Source organism: Toxorhynchites rutilus, chromosome 2, assembly GCF_029784135.1.
Source record: "Toxorhynchites rutilus septentrionalis strain SRP chromosome 2, ASM2978413v1, whole genome shotgun sequence".
In the NCBI taxonomy this organism is placed as follows: domain Eukaryota; kingdom Metazoa; phylum Arthropoda; class Insecta; order Diptera; family Culicidae; genus Toxorhynchites; species Toxorhynchites rutilus.
In genome coordinates this window covers 102,977,736-103,000,114 of record NC_073745.1, presented here as the reverse complement: position 1 = coordinate 103,000,114, position 22,379 = coordinate 102,977,736, and the positions used below count along the sequence as shown (strand labels likewise).

Genomic DNA, 22,379 nt, shown 5'->3' with positions numbered 1-22,379 from the left:
CTATCTGTTTTTCCGATGCTGTCAAACGTTTCTCCTATAGAAGGAGCAAACGTTTTCTTGACTCGGGCTTTGTTTACTTACCTTTTGTAACCGAATTACAAATTAAATAAATATTTTAAATTGGGTAACTCATATTTTTAAGTTGTTTTAATGAAAGAAAATAGTTCAAATAATATAGTCTTAGTGTTCAGAATCATAAAAAAAACATAAAAACATTTGGCTGGAAGTAAAATTGAATTAAAATTAAGTTTAGAGAAGTTTAGAAGTCAACAATACTGAAATTTCAGTATCTATTAAAATGTCTATTGTGCTTTTATCATTTTAACGCTAGCATTGATTGACTAAAAAATGTAGCTCATTCATTTTATTTAATTCGATTTATTTTGCCTTTAATAACAATACTTTCTCTATATAGTGGATTATTATAAGAAAAGAACTTTTTATAAAAAACACTTTTTTCCCCTCCCGATTATTGGATATCTTTTGACATTTCTATTTGATTCTGTTTGACAATTTGATTTTTTGGTACATGTTACCAATTCTCTAGTCATTTTCTACCCTACTAATCATTGGTACATGTTACGAAAGAAAAATGGTAGGAAAAAATGTCAAACAAACTGCGATTTGTTGGTCCAACATTGGTGCAATATCAGTGAAAATGTTGCTTCTCATTTGTGATGAATACCTATCAGGGATTATGAAAATATTTTTTAATAATTATTTTTAATTCAAAAAATGTATTTGATTACATTTAACTCCACCTACTTAGAATACATTATACTAATAACATATAACTTATTCTATAAACAGTATCAATTATTCTACAATATAAAAATTATCATTGTGAATAATAATAACAGTACTTAATAACATCAATTATTCTATGAGCAGCGTACAAGGGGAAAATTACTATCGCAGCCTCAACCACATCAATTTCATATGCATTTCCAAAGTCTCGAGTACTCGAAAAAGTTTCCGTTCCTCTTCCTGCTGCATCGCTCTGATTTGCATTATTTAGGGACGGAGATAGCTGATTAACAGAGTGTCGGTAGCACAGCACGTTTCATCCGTATTTTGTTCTCTCTGAACAAAGGAAAACATATGTTAATAATATTAAATATGTATACATGTAATGAAACATAACATCAACAAAATGCTCACCTCCGAATAACTTCGTCTCCAAAAGAGAAATGGCAATTGCAAAGTGCGCGCTTCACAGATGTTAGGTATGACAAAACAAACAAGGTTACTAATGGTATGAAGTAACATATACGAATCCTTGGTAAGAACGTTCATTGCGTCTGACACCACTTTTACGCGATTTTGGTAATATTTACAAAAAATATGTATATTTTACCAATGTTTTGGCTGCTAAAGATTTGGTAGCTGCTTTTACTAAACTATTTCTCCAGTGTTTCGATGTCGTGAATCAAATATTTGCCTGATCGGCAAAAGTACAAAATCGATGTTCTGTTCAGACTATGTTTTCTGCGTACACCGCGCAACATGATTTCTGTAAACAAACGATGCAACATTTTTTATCATTGACATTAATCACTCCTTGATACAACACAAATTGGTGTGCACTTCTAATAACATGCACTTAGTAATCATTCGATGATCAAAAAAATATAAGTTCCAGTCCGTTATTAATCTAAATGATTAGAAAATGCATTGCTACAGTATTCCAACGATCGATCCCGACTTGCGCCACGAAGAGACCATTCTGCAGGCGATCAACATTTTCGAGTTTCTGAACGAGGTGATCGACGATGTTTTCGGAAAAGTAAACCAGCGCATCGAAAAGAATCGAAAACGACTTACCCAGATAAATGCTCGAATCGACAAGGTTAATTCGGATGTGGCTAAGTTGAAGGAAACCAAAGAAGCAATTATAATATACTCACCATGTCGGTATCCTGGAGCGGAAATGGACACCACTGTGGTTGCAACATTCACCAGCAGCAATGGCATTCGGATGAAGGAGAGTGAATTTAGGCTTTGCGACAAATCATATGTTCCGGCCCATTCCTACCAGGAGAAGCTACAGTTCTATCACGTCAAGAGTTCAAACGAGAGACATAGAATATTTCCGTTTGATTCCACAAATACGGCTACTAGCAAAAAACAGAACATTCAATTTTTAGACTCGATTTTGATGTTCAACAGCAAAGATTTTGCCTTCGATTATAAAGGATCTTCTGCTGGTTCGAGAACCAGCAAGAGAAACGCGAAAGAAATCCGGGAGGAAAAAATACTCTCGGCATCTTCGCCAATCATCAGAAATCGTTCGAAGAGGAAAGGACAGGAAATATTTTACACACCGACATTGAATGATGCGCCGAAAATTGACGTTCCGGTCGATCTACCCGATTTGCCCGGAATTGTAACAAATATTCAGTACGCGGGCAATCATACACTAATTGCTCCATCATTGCAATTGGCAGCGATAGCTGATCAACTTCCTGAGCTGGAAGATCTAGCAGCGATAGGAGCAAAGGAAGCTTCCGCGGGAAAAACTCTTCCAGAGACTCAATCCTGTGAAACCACTCAACGTCCAGCTACCGTAGATATTGCCGATGCAGGAGCAGGTGCTATGGTGCATTCAACGCCTCCACCACCACCTCCGCCGCCACCACTGCCGCCAGTGGAAAAGCTAACAGTCGATAGAAAAACGGATGAAAATGATGGTAAGCCGAAAAAAGGTCAAGACAAAGAGTCATTTCTAGTTGAACCGGTTAGCGATGCCCATTTCAACTTGATGGAGGCTATCAGACAGGCGGGTGGAGTTCAGAAGGCAAAGTTGAGGCAAAGTGCTGCTACCGATACGAAGAAAGATTCGGTAAGACCGTATTACTAATAATTATCGGATTTTTTCTTACCTCAATATATTTCACTAGACTGAGCCATCCAAACCTGGAGAGCAGAAAAGTTTTATTGATGATCTGCACAATAAACTACAAATGCGCCGCAAGGGAATATCCGGTGCGCGAGACAACCAAGAACCGGGCAATGTTATAGATCGCATTTCGGCGATGATTCCTCCTCCGCCACCTAAAATTGACGCCAGCACCAGCGAAAGCAACGATGAGGATTGGGAATAACGGATTCAGTAGCCACTGCATTACAATGGTTTTATATCAAATGTTATATTTGGGTTAGCTCCGATTAGATAAGATAATTGGTTCTACAATGCAATGTTGAATTACAGATTTAATGCTGTTCGAAACTCCAAGACAACAGAAGTTTCTTCTGTCCCACGACAAACGCCCCATTAGATTGGTTTAATCTTGAAATGTAAACCGATCAGCGAGAAAACGAGGCACTTCAAATCCTGTACCAAGTAGTAGAAACACCGCAAGCCTTCGGGGTCTTTGGATTGGTTGACATCCACCAGTGAACCCGTTTTGGAGGTCGTAAAGGAAATATGTTCATCACCGATAACAATTTCCAACTCCTGAAAAACAAAACAAAGCACCATCAAACATAACCTCAAAACGCGCCCACAATTTGTGTACCTGTCTTCCAACCCGATCCGGTGGTGGCCACAGCGAGTCATCCTCTTGCATGATTTCCGAATCAACAATAATACGCTTCAACTCCTCCATCACAGACTGATGCACGTATGCCTCCTTGCGGATCATGGTGTCATTTTTATAGTTGGAATTGTTGGCATACCGCAGCTTGCCATCAGGACGGAACTCGAACTCTAGAAATTCATGACCAAACTTCCCCTTGTGACCGACGTAGTAGCGTAGGTAGAAATCCTCTGTATTTGAAGCCATTTGCGGCATCAGATTCCGTGAGAAATAGAACAAATTTGCACTATATAGACTAGAAATCAAAATGATTCCGGCGTAAGGATGCTTTCTCCTACCGATGCGAAAACTTTCTCTAGGCGCTCTGACACTTCGTGTTGACAGTTGGAATCTGTGCTGCAACAAACCATAAATGTCGTGCCGTAAACAGTGATAAAATCGCAGACCGGTATGCAATGGAGATGGGCAAATCGTTCGCGAACGGTATACTGAGAGAAATAATTGTAATATGAATACAACGACATTTTTGGTAAATGCTACCAGTATATAGTCATTTACATACAGTCAAACTCGTAATCGTACCCTTCATGCAGATCTCTTTTCCCTTCCTTCCTTTTTCCTTCGTAAGTCGAAAACAAACTTTCGAAACATTCTATTTAGATAAAGTCATAGTGTCATAGGCTGATGTCACATTAGGCGGATTCGTCGCCGCGGATTCCGCGAGTAAAACCGCAGCGGAGGATCTACAGTGTATTGTGAATGAGCCATCCCAGCAAACATTAAATCGCATAACAAGCGTATATATAACATCATATGCCCTAAAATTTGGTTGGCATAAAATGCACCTAACTGGCATTTGCATGCAAAAGTGGAGGCCATATCGATACATGGCAAAAGCTTACCGAATTAGTTTGGATGAATATGCAACTTTGTCCGACTATAATAGCGATAATGTTGAAATTGAATTGCCCAGCAAACATTAAATCGTATGATTTTGCACGTGCCAAGTCTTACAAGGAATCCGAATAAATAATAATCGCATATAATATCAATCAAAGTATGTATCGTGTATATTTGAAATCGCATAAAATGTAAAAACTCGATTTTATATACCATTATCAAATTAAGTCGCAATTCGGTATAATAAAGATCAATTTTATGATGCACATTGTCGTAAAATATATTTAATCTGCATCATATGCGTATATTACGCTGATGCAGTTTGTGTGTCGTATAAGCGTATAATTTACATACATAAATACTCATATATAAAAATGGCGATTCGTGAGGTTGTAATAAACGTTTCACGAAAATATTTTGCGCCATTTGTTTTTTTCTATGTCTGTAATAAATCGTATATAAGTATGGCAAAAGTCGTATTTGGTGTTTTGACAATTCATGAATATATTCATATTAGATCGCAATTCAATTCCAACATAATCGCTATTATAGCCGGTCAAAGTTACATATTCATCCAAACAAATTCGGTAAGCATTTGCCATGTATGTATATGGCCTCCACTTTTGCATGCATATGCCAGTTAGGCGCATTATATGCCAACCAAATTTTAGGGCATATGATGTTATATATACGCTTGTTATGCGATTTAATGTTTGCTGGGTGCGATCTAATATGAATATATTCATGAATTGTCAACGCACTCAATACGACTTTTGCCATACTCAGTTACAATTTATTACAGACATAGGAAAAAAAAACAAATGGCGCAAAATATTATCGTAAAATGTTTATTATAGCCTCACGAATCGCAATTTTTATATATGAGTATTTATATTTGTAGAAATAATAATTATTTAATTTACTTGTGTTGGGAGTGAAATATAAATGTTTAAAATGGCACAGATTGATGTTTGGTTAAAACTGCTCCGATGTGGGTTCGAACTCCGGTCGTCTGGATTATCATCCACCAGCTATCTCGCACGGTTATCTGAAATTTAATTCAACAGCGGTTAAAAATCGTACATATGATTCGATATGATATAACCTAATACATTCTATGCAGTAGGATCAGTCATTCCTGGTTGCCGAATTTATTATTCAAGAAAAGGATCTCTGATTTCCCCATAGTAGAAACCAAATATATAATATCATTGAACTGGAATAATAAAAAATAAATGAATAAATGAATATGAATTTTGTAATGTGTTCAGACTAGAGATGGGCAAACCGTTCACAAACGGTACGAAAGATCTAGTTCGCCGAAAAGAGTGAACGAACGGTCGTTCTTTTTCAAAGAACGGTAGTTCTCCCCACGAACTGATTGCGAGTGAACGATTCGTGAACGAACTGATTCCGAAAGAACGGTTTGCGAGTGAACTGTTTGAGAGTGAACTGTTTGTGAACGAACTGGTTCAGAACGAACTGTTTGCGAGTGAACTGTTTGGGAACGAACTGTTTGAGAACGAAATGTTTGCGGGCGAACTGTTTGTGAACGAACTAGTGCAGCTGAACTGATTTGCGCTGGACGGAATAGATAAATATAACGAGAACGCTTGTAAGGAAAATAAAACGATATTGTCATTTATGAGCAAAATGCCTGTAACGCAGGGTTTATTTTGTTAGTGCATACTCAATTTTGGGTTAAAAATTAAATTAAATCTTCGTAGTTTTAAATGTTTGCTTTTATATATTTTCAATTTCATGTATTCTTTCAATTCCGCGTAACATTCAGATATTTCCTGATTATCAGAAAAAAATCTGGGGGAAGCTGGCGCGATTCATTGATTAGGTAATCATAAAATTATAGTATCATAAAGTTATAGTATTATAAACTTATAGTGTTGTCGTATATATGTTGAGAAAAAAGTTTTTTTTGTTGCTTTCAATTCATTGTTTGGCCTATTGCGTGTACGTGTTATCGTGATTGTTTGTGTGATTGATTGTTCGCTGCTGATTTTTTCCCTTGAATGAACATTATGAAATATGATCTCACATGAAACCTGTGTTGTCTAAAAACAGAATATGAAAAATTGCACATATTTTGTGCGCATCAAATTATTACATAAACTTTTGTCGACCGATAAACATATTTTCACATACAGTTTGCGACTTTCAAAGAAGAAGCAGCTTATCTTTCCCCACTCAATTTAAAAAATATAAATCCCATACGTACACTATCCAATCCAACGATATCAATTAATAGCTGTCTATTTATGTTGGGTTTCAGCTAACATTTTATGTTGTTCTTAATACCGCTGAACGAAAGAGCGAAAGAACGGTTCAAAAGAACTGATTCACTTAGATGAACGGTTAGCGAGTGAACCGTTCATCAAAGTGAACTGTTTTGCCCATCTCTAGTTCAGACATTGCTGTTATGAAATGAAACTTGTCAATGTTAAATCATTTCATCGACATTTCAATATGATGTAATATGTTCTTTGTAAGGATCTAATATGATTTACTGTTTCATGATTTTCTTCAGCATGCAACACGATTTACTGCAGTACTGAATCGATTTAAATTATACGCTTATACGACACACAAACTGCATCAGCGTAATATACGCATATGATGCGGAAAAAATATACTTTATGACAATGTACATCATAAAACTGATGTTTATTATACCGAATTGCGACTTAATTTGATAATGATATATAAAATCGAGTTTTTACATTTAATGCGATTTCAAATATACACGATACATACTTTGATTGATATTATATGTGATTATGATTTATTCGGATTTCTTGTAAGACTTAGTACGTGCAAAATTATACGATTTAATGTTTGCTGGGATGTCACACAGAGCGGGGCGGTTTTGGAAGCGATTTCAAATCCGCGGCGGAATCTCGATGAAATGAAGCTCCGCAGCGTTTTTCATTGCGGAGTGTATATGAGTGTTCGTGTATTATGCTTCAATATTGTCAAACGTACACACTTGAACTCTACTGTCATGTTTCAACAACAAATAACACGATTCTGTAATTCACTTGCAGCAGTATAATAGTAAAATAGAGCATCGATTTTCAAGAAATAAATGATTCGATAAAATGAATTTAATATTACGTTTATTGTTGGCTATTGCCGTGGCCACACAACGCTCAAAAACAAGACAAATGAAACTGACAGTTCTCTGGTATAGTAATTAAACCGCCTGTGGAACCGCAGTGTGTGTTAGCTGAAAAAAAAACCGCCGCGTGCGTGAATCCGCCTAATGTGTCATCAGCCATATGAGAGTTAAAATATTTGCTATTTGTTTTCAGAATAATGGTTTTTATTTCTCTAAGAATGGGGAATGTAAATGGTAATGTATGAAAATTGCCACACACTCATATTCGTACGCTGGTTGAAATCTCAACTCGATCTCGAATGCTTTAACCAATTTCAGGATTCCATCATTTGTATGGTATCCCTTGTTCATTGCAACTTACTTCTAAAGCTGTCTAAAGCCGTTATCTACGAGTTTATTTTGAGTGTTCGGAAGGAATATTCATTAATTTATTCATCAAGTGGTTTTTAAAATCGTTTTTTTTTATCCAAAATATGTATTTTTATTATGGCTCATATGGCGTCAGCCTAACGTGGCCGGGAGTTCAATATTTCGACAATGTTTGCTTACAACTATGTTAGTAATATGTAACCGATTACTCGCGGTCGGCTCGAGGTTAGTATTAAATACAAGTGTTCTCGTAATTGGGATGTTGCTGTCTCCAATGCTCTGTACGTGTGCCCGACACGGGATACTTCCTATTGGGATGCAGCTGACCATTAATCAGCAACGCCCCCCTAGTATGTACCCCATATCTAGCGTGGTGTGTCTTCTCGACTCGAGGAATCCAGGATAGAATGGTCACTAGCCGGCGCAATCATCAGCTCGTGTAGAGTTGTCTTGAGCGGTACAACCTTTGGCTCTTGTTGAATCATCAGTGGACTGCACAACCTTTGGCCCGTGTATCTGTAAAGAGTGTGTGTATGTATTGCCGCGACTAAGTAAAAGTTTATAGATCGGATAGGAGGGATATAAAACGGGGACACAACGAAGGAAACATCATCAAACGTTGATATCGGCGTTTCTGAGGAACAGGTATAGATGAAGCAGAAGATCAGGATCACGGCTACCTAAGATATCCCGGACGGGGATATCCGATTGTCTGCCTTTTGCTCTCAGTGCTCTAGAGAGCTGAGAGCGAGCAGCATGGAACCGGATACACGACCAGACAATATGCTCGATGTCGTGGTAGCCATCGCCACAATTACAAAGATTGTTTGCTGCGAGCCCAATGCGATAGAGATGCGCGTTTAGGTTGTAGTGATTGGACATGAGCCGAGATATCACGCGAATGAAATCACGACCTACATTCAATCCCTTGAACCATGCACTCGTCGAGATCTTAGGGATAATCGTGTGTAACCAACGACCGAAATCTTCTTCACTCCACATGCGCTGCCAACTAATGAGTGTGTGCTGACGAGGAATCTGAAAAAATTCATTATAGGCAATTTGCCTTTCAAAAAGTGTGCCTTCTGAAGCGCCCACCTTAGCTAGCGAGTCCGCTTTCTCCGGAATCGAGCAATGAGAGGGAAATTTGACTGAGGAGTCAGTTGTAGTAGATTTTCGAAGTTATCAATCACCAATGGATTCATGATCTTGCAACGGATGAGAAATCTGTAGGATAATTCTGTGAACCGAAGAGTAAGCGAGAGTACTCCTGCCAAGACTTCGAGACTCATCGTATGTGTCGAATGCAAACACCCCATGGCTATACGCAAGCAACGATATTGTATCCTCTCCAGCTTGAGAATATGAATCCTGGCAGCTGATCGGAAGCAAAAACTGCCATATTCTAACACTGACAATATCGTTGTTTTGTACAACTGAATGAGATCTCCTGGATGGGCACCCCACCATGTTCCGGTTATTGTTTGGAGAAAATTGATTCTTTGCTGGCATTTCTGTTTCAAATACGCAATGTGTCTCCCCCAGGTACATTTAGAATCAAAATATACACCCAGATATTTGAAAAACATAGAGTGTTGGATCGTTTTGCCGGATAGGTGAAGCTGGAATTGGGCGGGTTCGTGCTTCCTAGAAAAAACGACCATTTCAGTTTTCTCCGTAGAGAATTCGATACCCAGCTTGAGGGCCCACGTGAACAGATTGTTCAGGGTATCTTGCAACGACTTTTGCAGAACGACGGGATTAGTACCCGTGATGGAAATAACTCCATCGTCTGCAGGTTGTCTCAGCGTGCAGTCTCTAGTTAGACAATCATCCATATCATTGACGTAAAAACTGTACAAGAGGGGGCTTAGGCAGGAGCCTTGTGGTAGGCCCATAAAACTGTAACGAGAAGATTTCGAGCTGCCATGAGAGAAAATCATGTGCTTTTCTGACAGTAAATTGTACAGGAAATTATTGAGAATTGGTGAAAGTCCACGATTATGAAGCTTCTCTGAGAGAATTTCCATGGAAACTGAATCAAATGCCCCTTTGATATCGAGAAAAACGGAAGCCATTTGTTCTTTACGAGCAAATGCTCGTAATGTTGACGCAACGTGACGTGACGGAATGTGAACGTGACGTGATGTTGTATGTTAATCGCACTTAACTCATCGATTGACTTCCTCCATACGAAACGATAACCATCAGAGCCAAAAATATCAAATTTGGACCCATCTATGGAAATAACGAATGTGTTTCATGCTGTTTGGAAAAATCAAATTGAAGATACTAATTTATTTTTGCTGAGAAACGGTTTGTCCTTATGTGCTCGGGCATTCAAGTTGCCCTTCCTAGGCACATTTTATTTGCTCAGTTTGGGTTTTTTTTTGCTCAGTTTGGTTTTTATGGATGGTGTATTGGATCAGAATGTTTACTTGCACATCCGAAAGGAAAAGTGTAAACAAAATGGAATGGAATCAAGGGTTCAAGTTTTACCAAGCCAATAACCTATTGTATTGGCTAAAGCACAAGTTATATAAAGTTCGCACATGGTTACATTACATTTGCTCACAAGTTATTGATACTCCTCCACAAACTTCCGACATCAATCCCAGTGAAGAACTATGGTAGATACCTGTGTAGCAAATTTAGAAACCATCAAATTTCTAAAAATACAATTTTAAAATCCACTTGATAAAAAAAACTGATGAATATTTCTTCCGAACACACCAAAACACTCTTAGACAGTAGCGTAGTGAGGGTAGATTGCGCCCCGGCAAACTAGAATATCATTCCCTTATTCTCTATTCTAAGCATTGCCTTGCGTGCTTTGCATCTAAATCAAGGTCTGAGCGTTTCTTTCTCGATCGAATGGATTGCCAAGCCATTGAGTCGGCCTTGGCTTATTTTAAAACGCAGATAACTTTTAATCAATTAAGTTTGCTGAAACTGCGTTCGCACGATGCCACTGTAACTGGAAGCGTCATTAAAATTCGTAGCGCCATCTCGATGTTAGGGTAAAATGTTTCGAGAGAATAATGTTCAAGATGTCTAAAGGCGTCGAAGAGTTCAGGTCAGGGAATAGGTCCTTCATCTGCGTCTTGAATTCTTCCACCTCTGAGACAAGATCTTCTGTTGCAACATCTGAAGAATACTTCCGCCCGAAATTTGACGCAACCTGCTTCAATTGATCCATGCTCATAGATGTTAGTCAGTCTCTCGTTAAAAATGAAAAATCTGATGCAGGGCGACCAAATTTTTCACCACCACGTGCGTTTTTTTATTTCAGAAGCAGACGGCGGACTACCAATACAATATGTTTTTTAAGTGACCGTTAATAAGTAGTATTTGATTGTAAAATGTTATGTAAAATTTTGTTTTAGGTAGCGAGAATAATGATTTATTCTAAAAAACTAGTTAGTTATAATAACAAAAGATTTTTTTATTTTTTATGTTTTTATTTTTACTGCGAAGAATTTTATTTGTTTATTTATTATTTATTTGTTTTGTATCTGATAAAGCACTGGAAACATAATCTTGAATATTTTCGTATTTTTGTTCAAATGCACTCAAATTTAGTTGCAAAAAGGCTGTTAAAGAGTAATCTGTCAAAGGAGAGCGATGTTTTGATACGATTGTATTCATAGTAGAAAATATTGTTTTCGAGTATAAGTATCTTAAATACTTTTGAAATCAAGGAAAAAAAAATTTTAAAAATATATCGCTATTAACATTGAAGATTTCATTTTCAATTAATGCTTTTTAATTTCATTGATATGTCTTCTATGTTGATTCCATCATTGAATGGACATGAATTATATTATTTTTGAAATATCTTCAAATCTTCTGTCGAACTCATTTCGTAACAAAGAAATTTAACCTGCATAACGATTTTATTCATGTGTTTTAATCTGTTGATTTAGTCGCAATATTTTGGAATTGCTTTAAATCTTGTCTCCTAAATTGTGCTATGATGGATAAAGTAAAGTTTTCCAAGGGCTTTTTGAAGGTTAGAGACGAATTAACTGAAGAAGTTTAAAGTCTCAAGCAAGGAAGGAAGGTAAACTTTAGGTATCATTCTGTATTCAAAGCAATGACAATCGCTTGTTCTTCCTTGTTTTGCGTCATTATATGGCTTCGTTTCGGATTGAGCTGTGGACGCGACCAAATCACTCACTCGTTGATGTCTCTAGTATTGGAATCATCGCATTGCATTGCATTCATCAACTGGCGCCATTGCATTAAGGTTCTGAGCTACACAATTGTGTGGGGAATCATCAAGCTAGGCTATCGTTAGCTCACCAAGAAAATAAATGTTGTGGAATTTTATCAGTGATTTGGTTTCATGACGGTAGGAAAACTCTCTCCACAAAGGATGATAGCAAAGCCTATGTAAACTGGCAATATTAACAGAAAGAGCTTCTGTTGAGCAGAGCGCAGAACGGAGATAAGTGTGTGTGTATTAAATTGCTTCAACCCATATATGGATATTTGTGTGCGTACGTGCGTGCTTCATAACCCGTACGTAAAAATAGTGCATCTTCGCTACACTGAAACCCCACTTGTATCTGCTCTCGTGTGCATTGGCCCTGTAACGATGCAACAATCGCCTATTTTTTATGCTATGATTGCCGATTGTTTTGTGTTGCAAATTATGCAGTCGTAATGATAAATATAAACAATGAGGGAAGACAGTGGGAGGGAAATATTTACGCTAGGGTATTAGTAATGAGTCTCTGCTGAGGCAGATATTCAGCCTTTTTCCAAGCAGTTAACATTGTTTGTTTTCTATCATCAATGCATTGAACTGACGCTATGGTGAAGCAGGTGTTAAGGTTGTGCACCAAAAAATTATTTGGGGAATACCAAGTTATTCAACAAGTTATATTAAGTTATTAATTTATTTGGGCTCGCGTGCCAGTTGCAAAACTGCTTTCAACTAAGATTGCATTTGCGCTAATCTTGATCATAATAAACAGTGCTACTCAAGGTTGTTGAGATTAACAGATAGAGTTTATTTCGTTTATTTAGTCACCATGAAGGTAAATGTCGTTCTGGAATTTTGTATGTGATTTGGTTTCGCTTGCCAGTAGCAAAATATTCTCCACTAAGGATGGCAGCTACGCTTATCTCGAGCATGTATTGTTCTGCGAGCACAAGAATGACTCATCAAATGATTCTACAATAAAAAAAAACATTTCAAAGTGACCAAACTGGTAGAATTGTTATTTCAAAATTTTTGTTGCATTATAAAATAATATCCGCAGTTATGAACAAGCGACTTGAATTAAACCACAGCGTAGTTCTACGTCAACAATGCGGTCGTGTCTTGAATACAACCTCCTATAATTAAAAAAAAAATTAGCACTTCGGGGTGTAATAATAATCCGATATTTGATTCCCAATTCTCTTGCCCTGAATTAGCATTTTAGAAAACTGCTTTCTGTACGTAGTAAACTATTCTAACTACCTATATTGACTGTTTTGTGACAAATTCCTCACATCATCGGATTTCAATATTTTTGCGCACAGTATTTGCTGATAGATACAATGGTAGTTGATAAAATTTGGAATATTATCATCAATTTTGCAATGATCCTTAAATCCATTATGACTTCCAGCCGTGCAAGGAGCTCCATCAGTCGTAAACGGTACCAATATTTGTATTGGAAATTATGTTTTAGTGACTTGAACGAGTTGTATATATATTTCGTCATGACGTTCCTTCATTGATAAAAAATTGTTAAAAATACTTCTTTATTAGACATATCCTGCAAACACATCCTTATGGATACACAAAACTATTTACCAGGACATCGAGCATATTGTCTGGTCGTGTATCCGGTTCCATGCTGCTCGAGCACAAGGCAGACAATCGGATATACTCGTTCGGGATATCTTAGGTAGCCGTGATCCAGATCTTCTGCTTCATCTATACCTGTTTCTCAGAAACGCCGATGTCAACGTTTAATGATGTTTCCTTTGTTGTGTCCCTGTTTCATAAATTTTACTTAGTCGCGGCAATACATACACACACGATCTGATGATTGCGACGGCTAGTAACCATTCTATCCTGGATTCCTCGAGTCGAGAAGACGTACCACGCTAGATATGGGGTACAGACCTGGGGTGCGTTGATGATTAATGGTCAGCTGCATCCCAATAGATAGTATCCCGTGTCGGGCACACGTACAGAGCATTGGAGACAGCAACATCCCAATTACGAAAACACTTGTAATATTAACCTCGAGCCAACCGCGAGTAATCGGTTACATATTATATTACATTATATGACCCTTGATAAAAATATATATTTTGGAAAAAAAACTATACGGTATCAGTTGATTCGTCGAGTTATAAGAATAACAACCGGAATTCATCAATACTTTCTATCAGCATCTTATCAAACTTTTTTCTGTTAGCTTCTGTTCTACGTATATACGTACGTGTTTCTTGACAGTGACTTTTTTTTTCAATTAAAGCAATTATTTCAGATTTATTTTAAAATTTTTGAACAATAATTCTTCTGATGAAATAAAACTTCTTTCGCCGTCTTCAAAAGGCTTCTTATGCTTTACTAAAATTTCACTTACTTCAAATGATGCAATTGTGGCTGTTTTTGATTTCGAATTCGATCTCGAGAAAACTCGAGGAAACAAACTCTACAAAACATTCATTTGGAGCCAACGATAGTTTCTTTTTTATTTTAATATTTTTGGGAACGACTCCTTTTATACATGACGGATTTTAGTAACGTGTAAATATTAGACAGGCGAGCGACTAGGAAAAGCTACACGGGCGACCAGTCCTGCGCGATAGCTTCTCCACGCTGTTCCAACTGTATGCACAGTATGCATTCTTATAATGAAGCTAAGGTCGAAAAAATGTTTTTTTTGTGTTTTTTGGGAAGCTGCCCTCAGAAATGTTATACTAAATTTTTTTTTTCGATTTTTGATTTCGTTGGGAAGTTACAGCCAAACGTATGAGATCACCTCAATGGATATAGTATTGCTGTACGAATTTTTAAACGCGTTTCTCTGGAAACCATGTTTTTCAGCTGGTGGTAGCGAAGTGGTGGATCCCCGATGTTTTTTTTCAACATGTAAAAATGGTTTATCTAAAGCGTTACAAAGCCGTTTTCTAATTTTTTAGATTTTTTTATGAGCCTTCAAACACCGATTTTTCACGGAGAATAACTAAATTTTATCAAAGATGGTCGCCATTTTACCATTTTTTCGGATTTTTGAAAAACCCTATGTGACGCTTCAGGTATTGTCCTAAAGTGCCAAAATATTTATTTGAATTCGTTTTGCGACACCCCGTTGCTTCAGAACCGATACCACCAGTAAGGTACCGATTTTTAGACAGCATCTACGAATCTAGCTGTCAACAGCGTAATGATCATAATTTGTACATTATACAATCAAAATACCAGAATACAAATATACATTGAACAATAATCAAAATACCCGAATGCTTTATTCCTAACATTCAAAAAATATCACGTGCATTCATTATTTTTCGACTTTCCAGACAGGGGCTAGCCCTTGAGCAATAAGTGTTCAACAACGCATAACATGGAGAGGCGCCTAGGCATGCGTAGCGAAAAATCAAAAGGGTATTGGTGCAATGTGATGTGATGTTATTTCAATTCAAATCAAAATCAAAAAGAGGTTATTGGTTTCATGTACGGACGCTACTGCTCGTAGATAATGGCTTTAGAAGTTAAAGATAGTTGCAATGAGCAAGGGATACCATACAAATGATGGAATTCTGAAATTGGTGGAAGCATTCGAAATCGAGTTGAGATTTCAACCAGCGTACGAATATGAGTGAGTCAATTTTCATACATTAGCACATACATTCGCCATTTTTAGAGAAATAAAAACCATTATTCCAAATAAACCATTCCATTATTCCATTATTCTGAAAAAAAGCGGATCTTTTAACTCCCATATAACACTATGACTTTGAGCTTGAACTTGGGTAGACTGTACAATTCGTAGTTTCTCTCCGTGATTGACCTGAACCAACAAAATTGCACAAAGCCCATATGACACTATGACTTTATCTGAAAAGAATGTTCCGAAAGCTTGTTTTCGACTTCCAAAAGAAGGGAAAAGAGATCTGGATGATGGAGTACGGTTACGAGTCTGAGTCACTGTCAAGCGAAACCATGATCCGTAAGCCCAATATCGGCTGCATTCGCTCGGTGAAAATGTCCGTATTAGAGTTATATCAAACCTTTTACCTCCGTATTGCTTTATGGCAACAATAAAAATTATTAAAGCCAGCATTCAGGTTTACTTATGTGCACCTTACACGATCAAAGTTATTGACAATATATATCGTGACAGCTAGGCTTTCGACATCCGATCTAACCTTAAGCAATATTTTGCCACCGTACACGGCCAATATTGTCATGAACCCGGGACAACGAAAGTATCCGCGATGACTAGTGGCGACATTCGAGTTTGGGATCCAAACTATTCTTCATCAGATTAGAAGGCTAAAAAGCAATTTTAATTTTGTAAAATTTCAATGAAAATTTCAATTTGGCATTATAAAATTACTTGAACCACGTAGTTCTGACCTTAACCTATATCCTTTAAATTTTCCGATATTCCTACTTAAACTTATTATTAAAATATAAAATCAATTTCAGGCACAATTTTTGTATAGGACTTTCTCACTACTTGCAGAAAAAAAAGATTTGCATTCACATAGAATACTAATTAGATTCGGATAAGTTTATTTTCGTTCATAATTTATAATTCAAAATTTGTTTTTTTTTCTCAAAAACACATCATAACACTCGCTTCACAAATGTATACAATGTTCCTCACACTTTCAGAGGTGCCAGTTTTTTTAGTTTGCGAAAATATATGCAAGTTATATTATCTGCCAGCGAATATTTTTATTCTATAAATAAGACTAGGTATAGTTTATAGTTTATATTCACCATATACAGTAGAACCCCCATTATCCACGAGCGGGTGATCTGCGGTACGGATTATTCGCGATAGCGAGTTCCATAGTAAATCAATAGCCCTTTTCGGAATTTGTAAGTGAGTGTAGGCCCATGCTCTTTTGTTTTGGTCATGGTTTTTACATTATTTGTCTACTGGTGTACACGACCTTATAGATGGATAATTTAATGATTTCTGTATTGATAAAATATAGTTTTCATGTTGAATTTTTTTTTTATTGCGTCATCTACGATTTTCGTTATTCGCGGTGAGTTTGCCCGACTATTTCGCGGATAATCAGGGTTCTACTGTACCTTGAATTAACACATGATATTTTTCCCAGAAATCTGTGATTTTCCCAGATCTTCCCATTTTCCAAATTTCTTAGCGGAATGTGAAGAAACACACAACTTAGACTAAAGTAACTACCTCGCTTGCTAACACAACAAAATGACCGAGTTCAGAACATTAAAACGTTGTTACGGTTCATCCACATCATATTAAAAGTATCCGTTTTTCAAACAAAATGTTTTCATTTATGCTTCCAAAACAAAAATTGTGGAGGCGATCTGGCGTAGTGGTAACATCCATGCCTCTCACGCTAAAGGTCACGAGTTCAATTCTCACTCCCGACATTCTTCCAAAAATGGAAGTAAAAGTGACGAACCAGCCAAATGAGTTGAACGTCACTATAATACAGATAAAAAAAAACAAAAATTTAATGTCCGCAAACTTACAGGCACGCTTGCGAATTTGGCAACTCAGTCATGAAGTCCGTGAGGTCAAACGTCAACATCTTGGATTTATATGAAATGTCACGATAGTGATGATCGAAAATCAGAAAATCCGGATTTCTGTGTCGTCGACTGTGTTCAGCTGTCATTATGCTCTCAAATGTCATCATATTGTCAATAATATTGACCGTGTAAGGTCCGCTTTATGCTATTCGGGACATCGAAGTTTAGTTTGACAGCCAGTTTATATGAAGCAAAGATAAACAAAACGCAAAGCAAAAAGTGGTGGATTTTAACAAGTAGTTTCACAACTGTAGTGAATTGATTTTGATGATGGTAAGCGTTGAATGGAAGAATAGTGTTCTACAGAGCTAATTAGGTTAAAATATATACACTAGCAATATAAGAAACATCTGTTTTATTGCTGTAGAAAATAACGCTTTCTCTGCGGCGTGAAAACAGAACACAGTTTAAGGAACAACATTATCAATTAAAATCAAATTGTCCGTATCAAATGAATATTCTAAGTAAAAGTGTAACGAGTTTTGCACAAGTAATAAAAAAATCGTGAGCGAAAACAGTGTCTAGTAATAATTTTTTTCGCATTTTTTCAGAAGCCATTATTGGGAGAAAACGCAACATGCAATGTATTTGTGGGCCTGGGAGATATTTTTAATTTCACTGCCAGAGGAAGTCGTTTGGTCGTCGAGGGTAATTTCACATACCTGGTGGAATGAAATGCAACGCGATGATATGAAGATTTCAGGTACGGTTGTTTATCAATGGCTCAATCTCCATCCTGAGTCGTTAAAGTTATTCGAGGTATCAGGTTTCATCTGTTTTTGATAAAAAGTTACACTATTCTGAGCCAATATCTTAATTTATAATCTGGAACGACTATACAATTCGAGCGACAGTGTGATTCAGCGTTATGATCATATTTTTCAGTATTACTAACAAAAGCAATTTCCTTATTGTAAAGGCAATTCGTTCAACTTATGAGGTCCACTTTTCAAAGGTTCTGGTGAAAAGATTTAGGAGTTCTTCTAGTGATGATTGTACACGGATCCGGACTATGTAATCTGACCATGCAAACAACATTTCAAATTAATTTTCATTCAATGTGTGTTAATTTACAACTGCATTTGAGCATGCTAGTCTCAATGAAGGTACTCTTATTCGAGTCTGTATTGTATGTCAACGCAATAAATAAACGGTTCCTGAAGAAAAACTGCTTTCACTTTATCACTACGTATTCGTTTTTTTATAAACTACAAAGAATTCGAGAAAAAATAGCACTCAAAGTACAGTTGAAAAACACACGGTTTGTTTACTTTTTCCTCATACATTCATAATATCCGCTAGATGGCGACAGCGTACCTTCTATGTCGCGAATCGAATAAAATATACAGTGTCGGACAAAACATTAAACCACTACTCAAGCAAAAAAAAGGAGGTGACAAAACTTTGAGAAGAAATAATCCAATCCAGATCTTCAATCCATTTATAACAATTTAAACATTTAAACAAAAACAATTTAAACATAACATAGTTCGAAGAATTTGATAGCATCTGTAATTAACACAATAGTCATTCATTAAAGTCATTCCCTGATTGATATTTTTGGCGTGTCGGGACAACCGCCATTCGGAATGCGTAAAGAAAACGATCCGAAATTTAAAAGTGCTCTGTTATAGCGAATTCGTTTTTATATAACTGAGTCAGTTCCACACTGACTCTGTAATAAAAAAACGTTTTCATTCTTTATCAGATCAGAAGGTTCAAGTGCAGTGTAAAAGTAAGTTCTTCCATTGTTCAGCAGACCGGACAGCGGAGACAGTTGATATTGATCATTGTTGGGTTATTTATAGAACAGCAGCCCGATGTTTCTTGCAGAGCAGAGCAGTTGTATGGATGAATCGATCTAATTTCGACCGTGGATCGATCTCCATCGCTGATGATGTTTGCGTGGACGTAGTTATTTTATAACAACACAAAGATGGTCAATTGAAGGTCCTGAGTTTGAACTCACGACCGATCGCTTAGTAAGCGAACGCGTAACCAAGTGGCTACGAAGACCCCCGCATTTCCTGTTTGTTTCACAAATAATTACTATTATAATATTGGGTTGGGGAAAATGAAATGTCGTATTTCTGATCGAAATTTGACGCTTTATTTAACATACTTAAAATTATCCAATTTAAGTCAAATATGCGCCGTTTTGTTCGCAAACTTGTTGCCATTTAGAAGGCAACTTCATTATCTCTCCTTTAGGTTGTCGTACGTGATCCACTTTTCATCACCAGTCACCATCTTCTTCAAAAATGGGTCGAGTTCGTTCCGTTTCAGAAGTGCATCGCAGGCGTTTTTTTTTATATTTTTTATTAAGGCACATGTGGCGTTAGCCTGACGGGGCCGGGAGTCCAATATTTTGACAATTTTTGTCTTACAACTATGTTAGTAATATGTAACCGATTACTCGCGGTTGGCTCGAGGTTAGTATTACAAGTGTTCTCATAATTGGTATGTTGCAGTCTTCGATGCTCTATACGTGTGCCCGACACGGGCTACTTCCTATTGGGATGCAGCTGACCATTAATCAGCAACGCTCCCTAGTCTGTACCCCATATCTAGCGTGGTGCGTCTTTCTCGACTCGAGGAATCCAGGATAGAATGGTCACTAGCCGGCGCAATCATCAGTTCGTGTAGAGTTGTCATGAGTGGTACAACCTTTGGCTCTTGTTGAATGATCAGTGGACTGCACAACCTTCGGCCCGTGCATCTGTAAAGAGTGTGTGTATGTATTGCCGCGACTATGTAAAAGTTTATCGATCGGATAGGCGGGATATGAAACGGGGACACAACGAAGGAAACATCATTAAACGTTGACATCGGCGTTTCTGAGGAACAGGTATAGATGAAGCAGAAGATCAGGATCCCGGCTACCTAAGATATCCCGGACGGGGATATCCGATTGTCTGCCTTTTGCTCTCAGTGCTCTAGAGAGCTGAGAGCGAGCAGCATGGAACCGGATACACGACCAGACAATATGCTCGATGTCGTGGTAGCCATCGCCACAATCACAAAGATTGTTTGCTGCGAGCCCAATGCGATAGAGATGCGCGTTTAGGTTGTAGTGATTGGACATAAGCCGAGATATCACGCGAATGAAATCACGACCTACATTCAATCCCTTGAACCATGCACTCGTCGAGACCTTAGGGATAATCGTGTGTAACCAACGACCGAACTCATCTTCACTCCACATGCGCTGCCAACTAACGAGTGTGTCCTGACGAGGAATGTGAAAAAATTCATTATAGGCAATTTGCCTATCAAAAAGTGTGCCTTCTGAAGCGCCCACCTTAGCTAGCGAGTCCGCTTTCTCATTCCCCGGAATCGAGCAATGAGAGGGAACCCATGCTAAGGTAATCTTGAATAATTTTTCGACCAAAACACTCAATAGATGTCTTATTCTTGTTAGGAAATAAGATGAGCGTTTATCAACCTTCATTGAGCGGATTGCCTCTATTGAGCTGAGACTGTCTGAAAAAATAAAATAATGGTCGATGGGCAGTGTTTCAATGATCCCTAGAGCATAGTATATCGCACCCATTTCTGCATCGCAGGCGTTGATTCGTTCTAAAAGATTTTTTTGCGTCAACTCGTGTGGCATCCATACATCCAGCTTTTTTTGGAATCCAATCTTCTGCAAATGGTTCCAAACGGTTTTATGGTCTATACCCAGTTCCTGGCCAATCGAGCGAGTGCTCACATTCCGGTTTACTTGGATGATTTCAACGATTTTATCGGTTTGCCTACCAGTACGGGGTGTATCTTCGACAGCCACTACACCAGAACGAAATCGATCAAACCAACGATGTGCTGTGCGAATCGTTATAGTATCGGGTCCATAAATTACACGAATTTTTTGTGCCGCCTTCGTTGCAATTTTACCTCGCAGGTAGTAAAAACGTAAAATGTGGCGAATTTCTTGCTTGCTGGACTCCATCTTTGACACGCTATATCTTGAGACTGAAAAGGACAATCACAACACTGTCAAAACGACACTTGTAGCACAGAATGTCGTCTTTAAATAGCCGTATAGTATGACCCGATGCGATAAGTACAACACAAGATATGTGTTGCCATATATTGACAATATACGACATTCCTTTTTCCCCAACCCAATATAAAATCATCATCAGACACAGTTTTCATTCAATATGTTTTTGCAATTTCGAAAAAAAACCTCTTATTTCATCACACAAAATAAATATTCGATACGTTTATGCATGTTTATTCCACCTGAATATCCATCATTATTTTCGCCTCCCAATGAAAGCACACGAAGCTTAATGCCGTCTACGCGAATATACTCTTCAATATAAAATCATCATCAGACACAATTTTCATTCAATATGTTTTTGCAATTTCGAAAAAAAACCTCTTATTTCATCACACAAAATAAATATTCGATACGTTTATGCATGTTTATTCCACCTGAATATCCATCATTATTTTCGCCTCCCAATGAAAGCACACGAAGCTTAATGCCGTCTACGCGAATATACTCTTCAAAACTAGAATCCGAATTGGAATACGATTCCAATAACACAAAAGCAAAAGCAGCAGCTTTTGTATTTTCAGTCTTTATTATTAGATTTTCCAAAACAATACCCGGAACATGACAGTTCAGTATAGTTGTATTGGTAAACCCGAGTGCGAACCC

The 22,379-nt window shown here is 37.5% G+C and overlaps 2 protein-coding genes across 3 annotated transcripts; one reads left to right on the top strand and one right to left on the bottom strand.

The window, feature by feature from the left end:
- The first annotated feature begins 1,558 nt into the window (after nucleotides 1–1,558).
- LOC129768932 (WASH complex subunit 1) lies at nucleotides 1,559–3,193 on the top strand. Its single transcript, XM_055770880.1, has 2 exons — nucleotides 1,559–2,842; nucleotides 2,901–3,193. Exons 1-2 carry the CDS (start codon nucleotides 1,670–1,672, stop codon nucleotides 3,102–3,104), a joined length of 1,377 nt encoding a protein of 458 aa, XP_055626855.1. The 5' UTR covers nucleotides 1,559–1,669; the 3' UTR covers nucleotides 3,105–3,193.
- Nucleotides 3,134–18,903, bottom strand: LOC129768933 (protein mago nashi). Of its 2 annotated transcripts, none has more exons than XM_055770881.1 (3): nucleotides 18,373–18,903; nucleotides 3,519–4,027; nucleotides 3,134–3,457 (listed from the first exon to the last, which is right to left on the bottom strand). In XM_055770881.1, the coding sequence occupies exons 2-3, from the start codon at nucleotides 3,792–3,794 to the stop codon at nucleotides 3,275–3,277; spliced, it is 459 nt and encodes a 152-aa protein (XP_055626856.1). In that variant the 5' UTR covers nucleotides 3,795–4,027; nucleotides 18,373–18,903; the 3' UTR covers nucleotides 3,134–3,274. The 2 variants fall into 2 exon arrangements, with proteins under 2 accessions (XP_055626856.1, XP_055626857.1); XM_055770882.1 differs by having other exon boundaries at nucleotides 3,519–3,930.
- Between the last annotated feature and the right edge of the window lie 3,476 nt (nucleotides 18,904–22,379).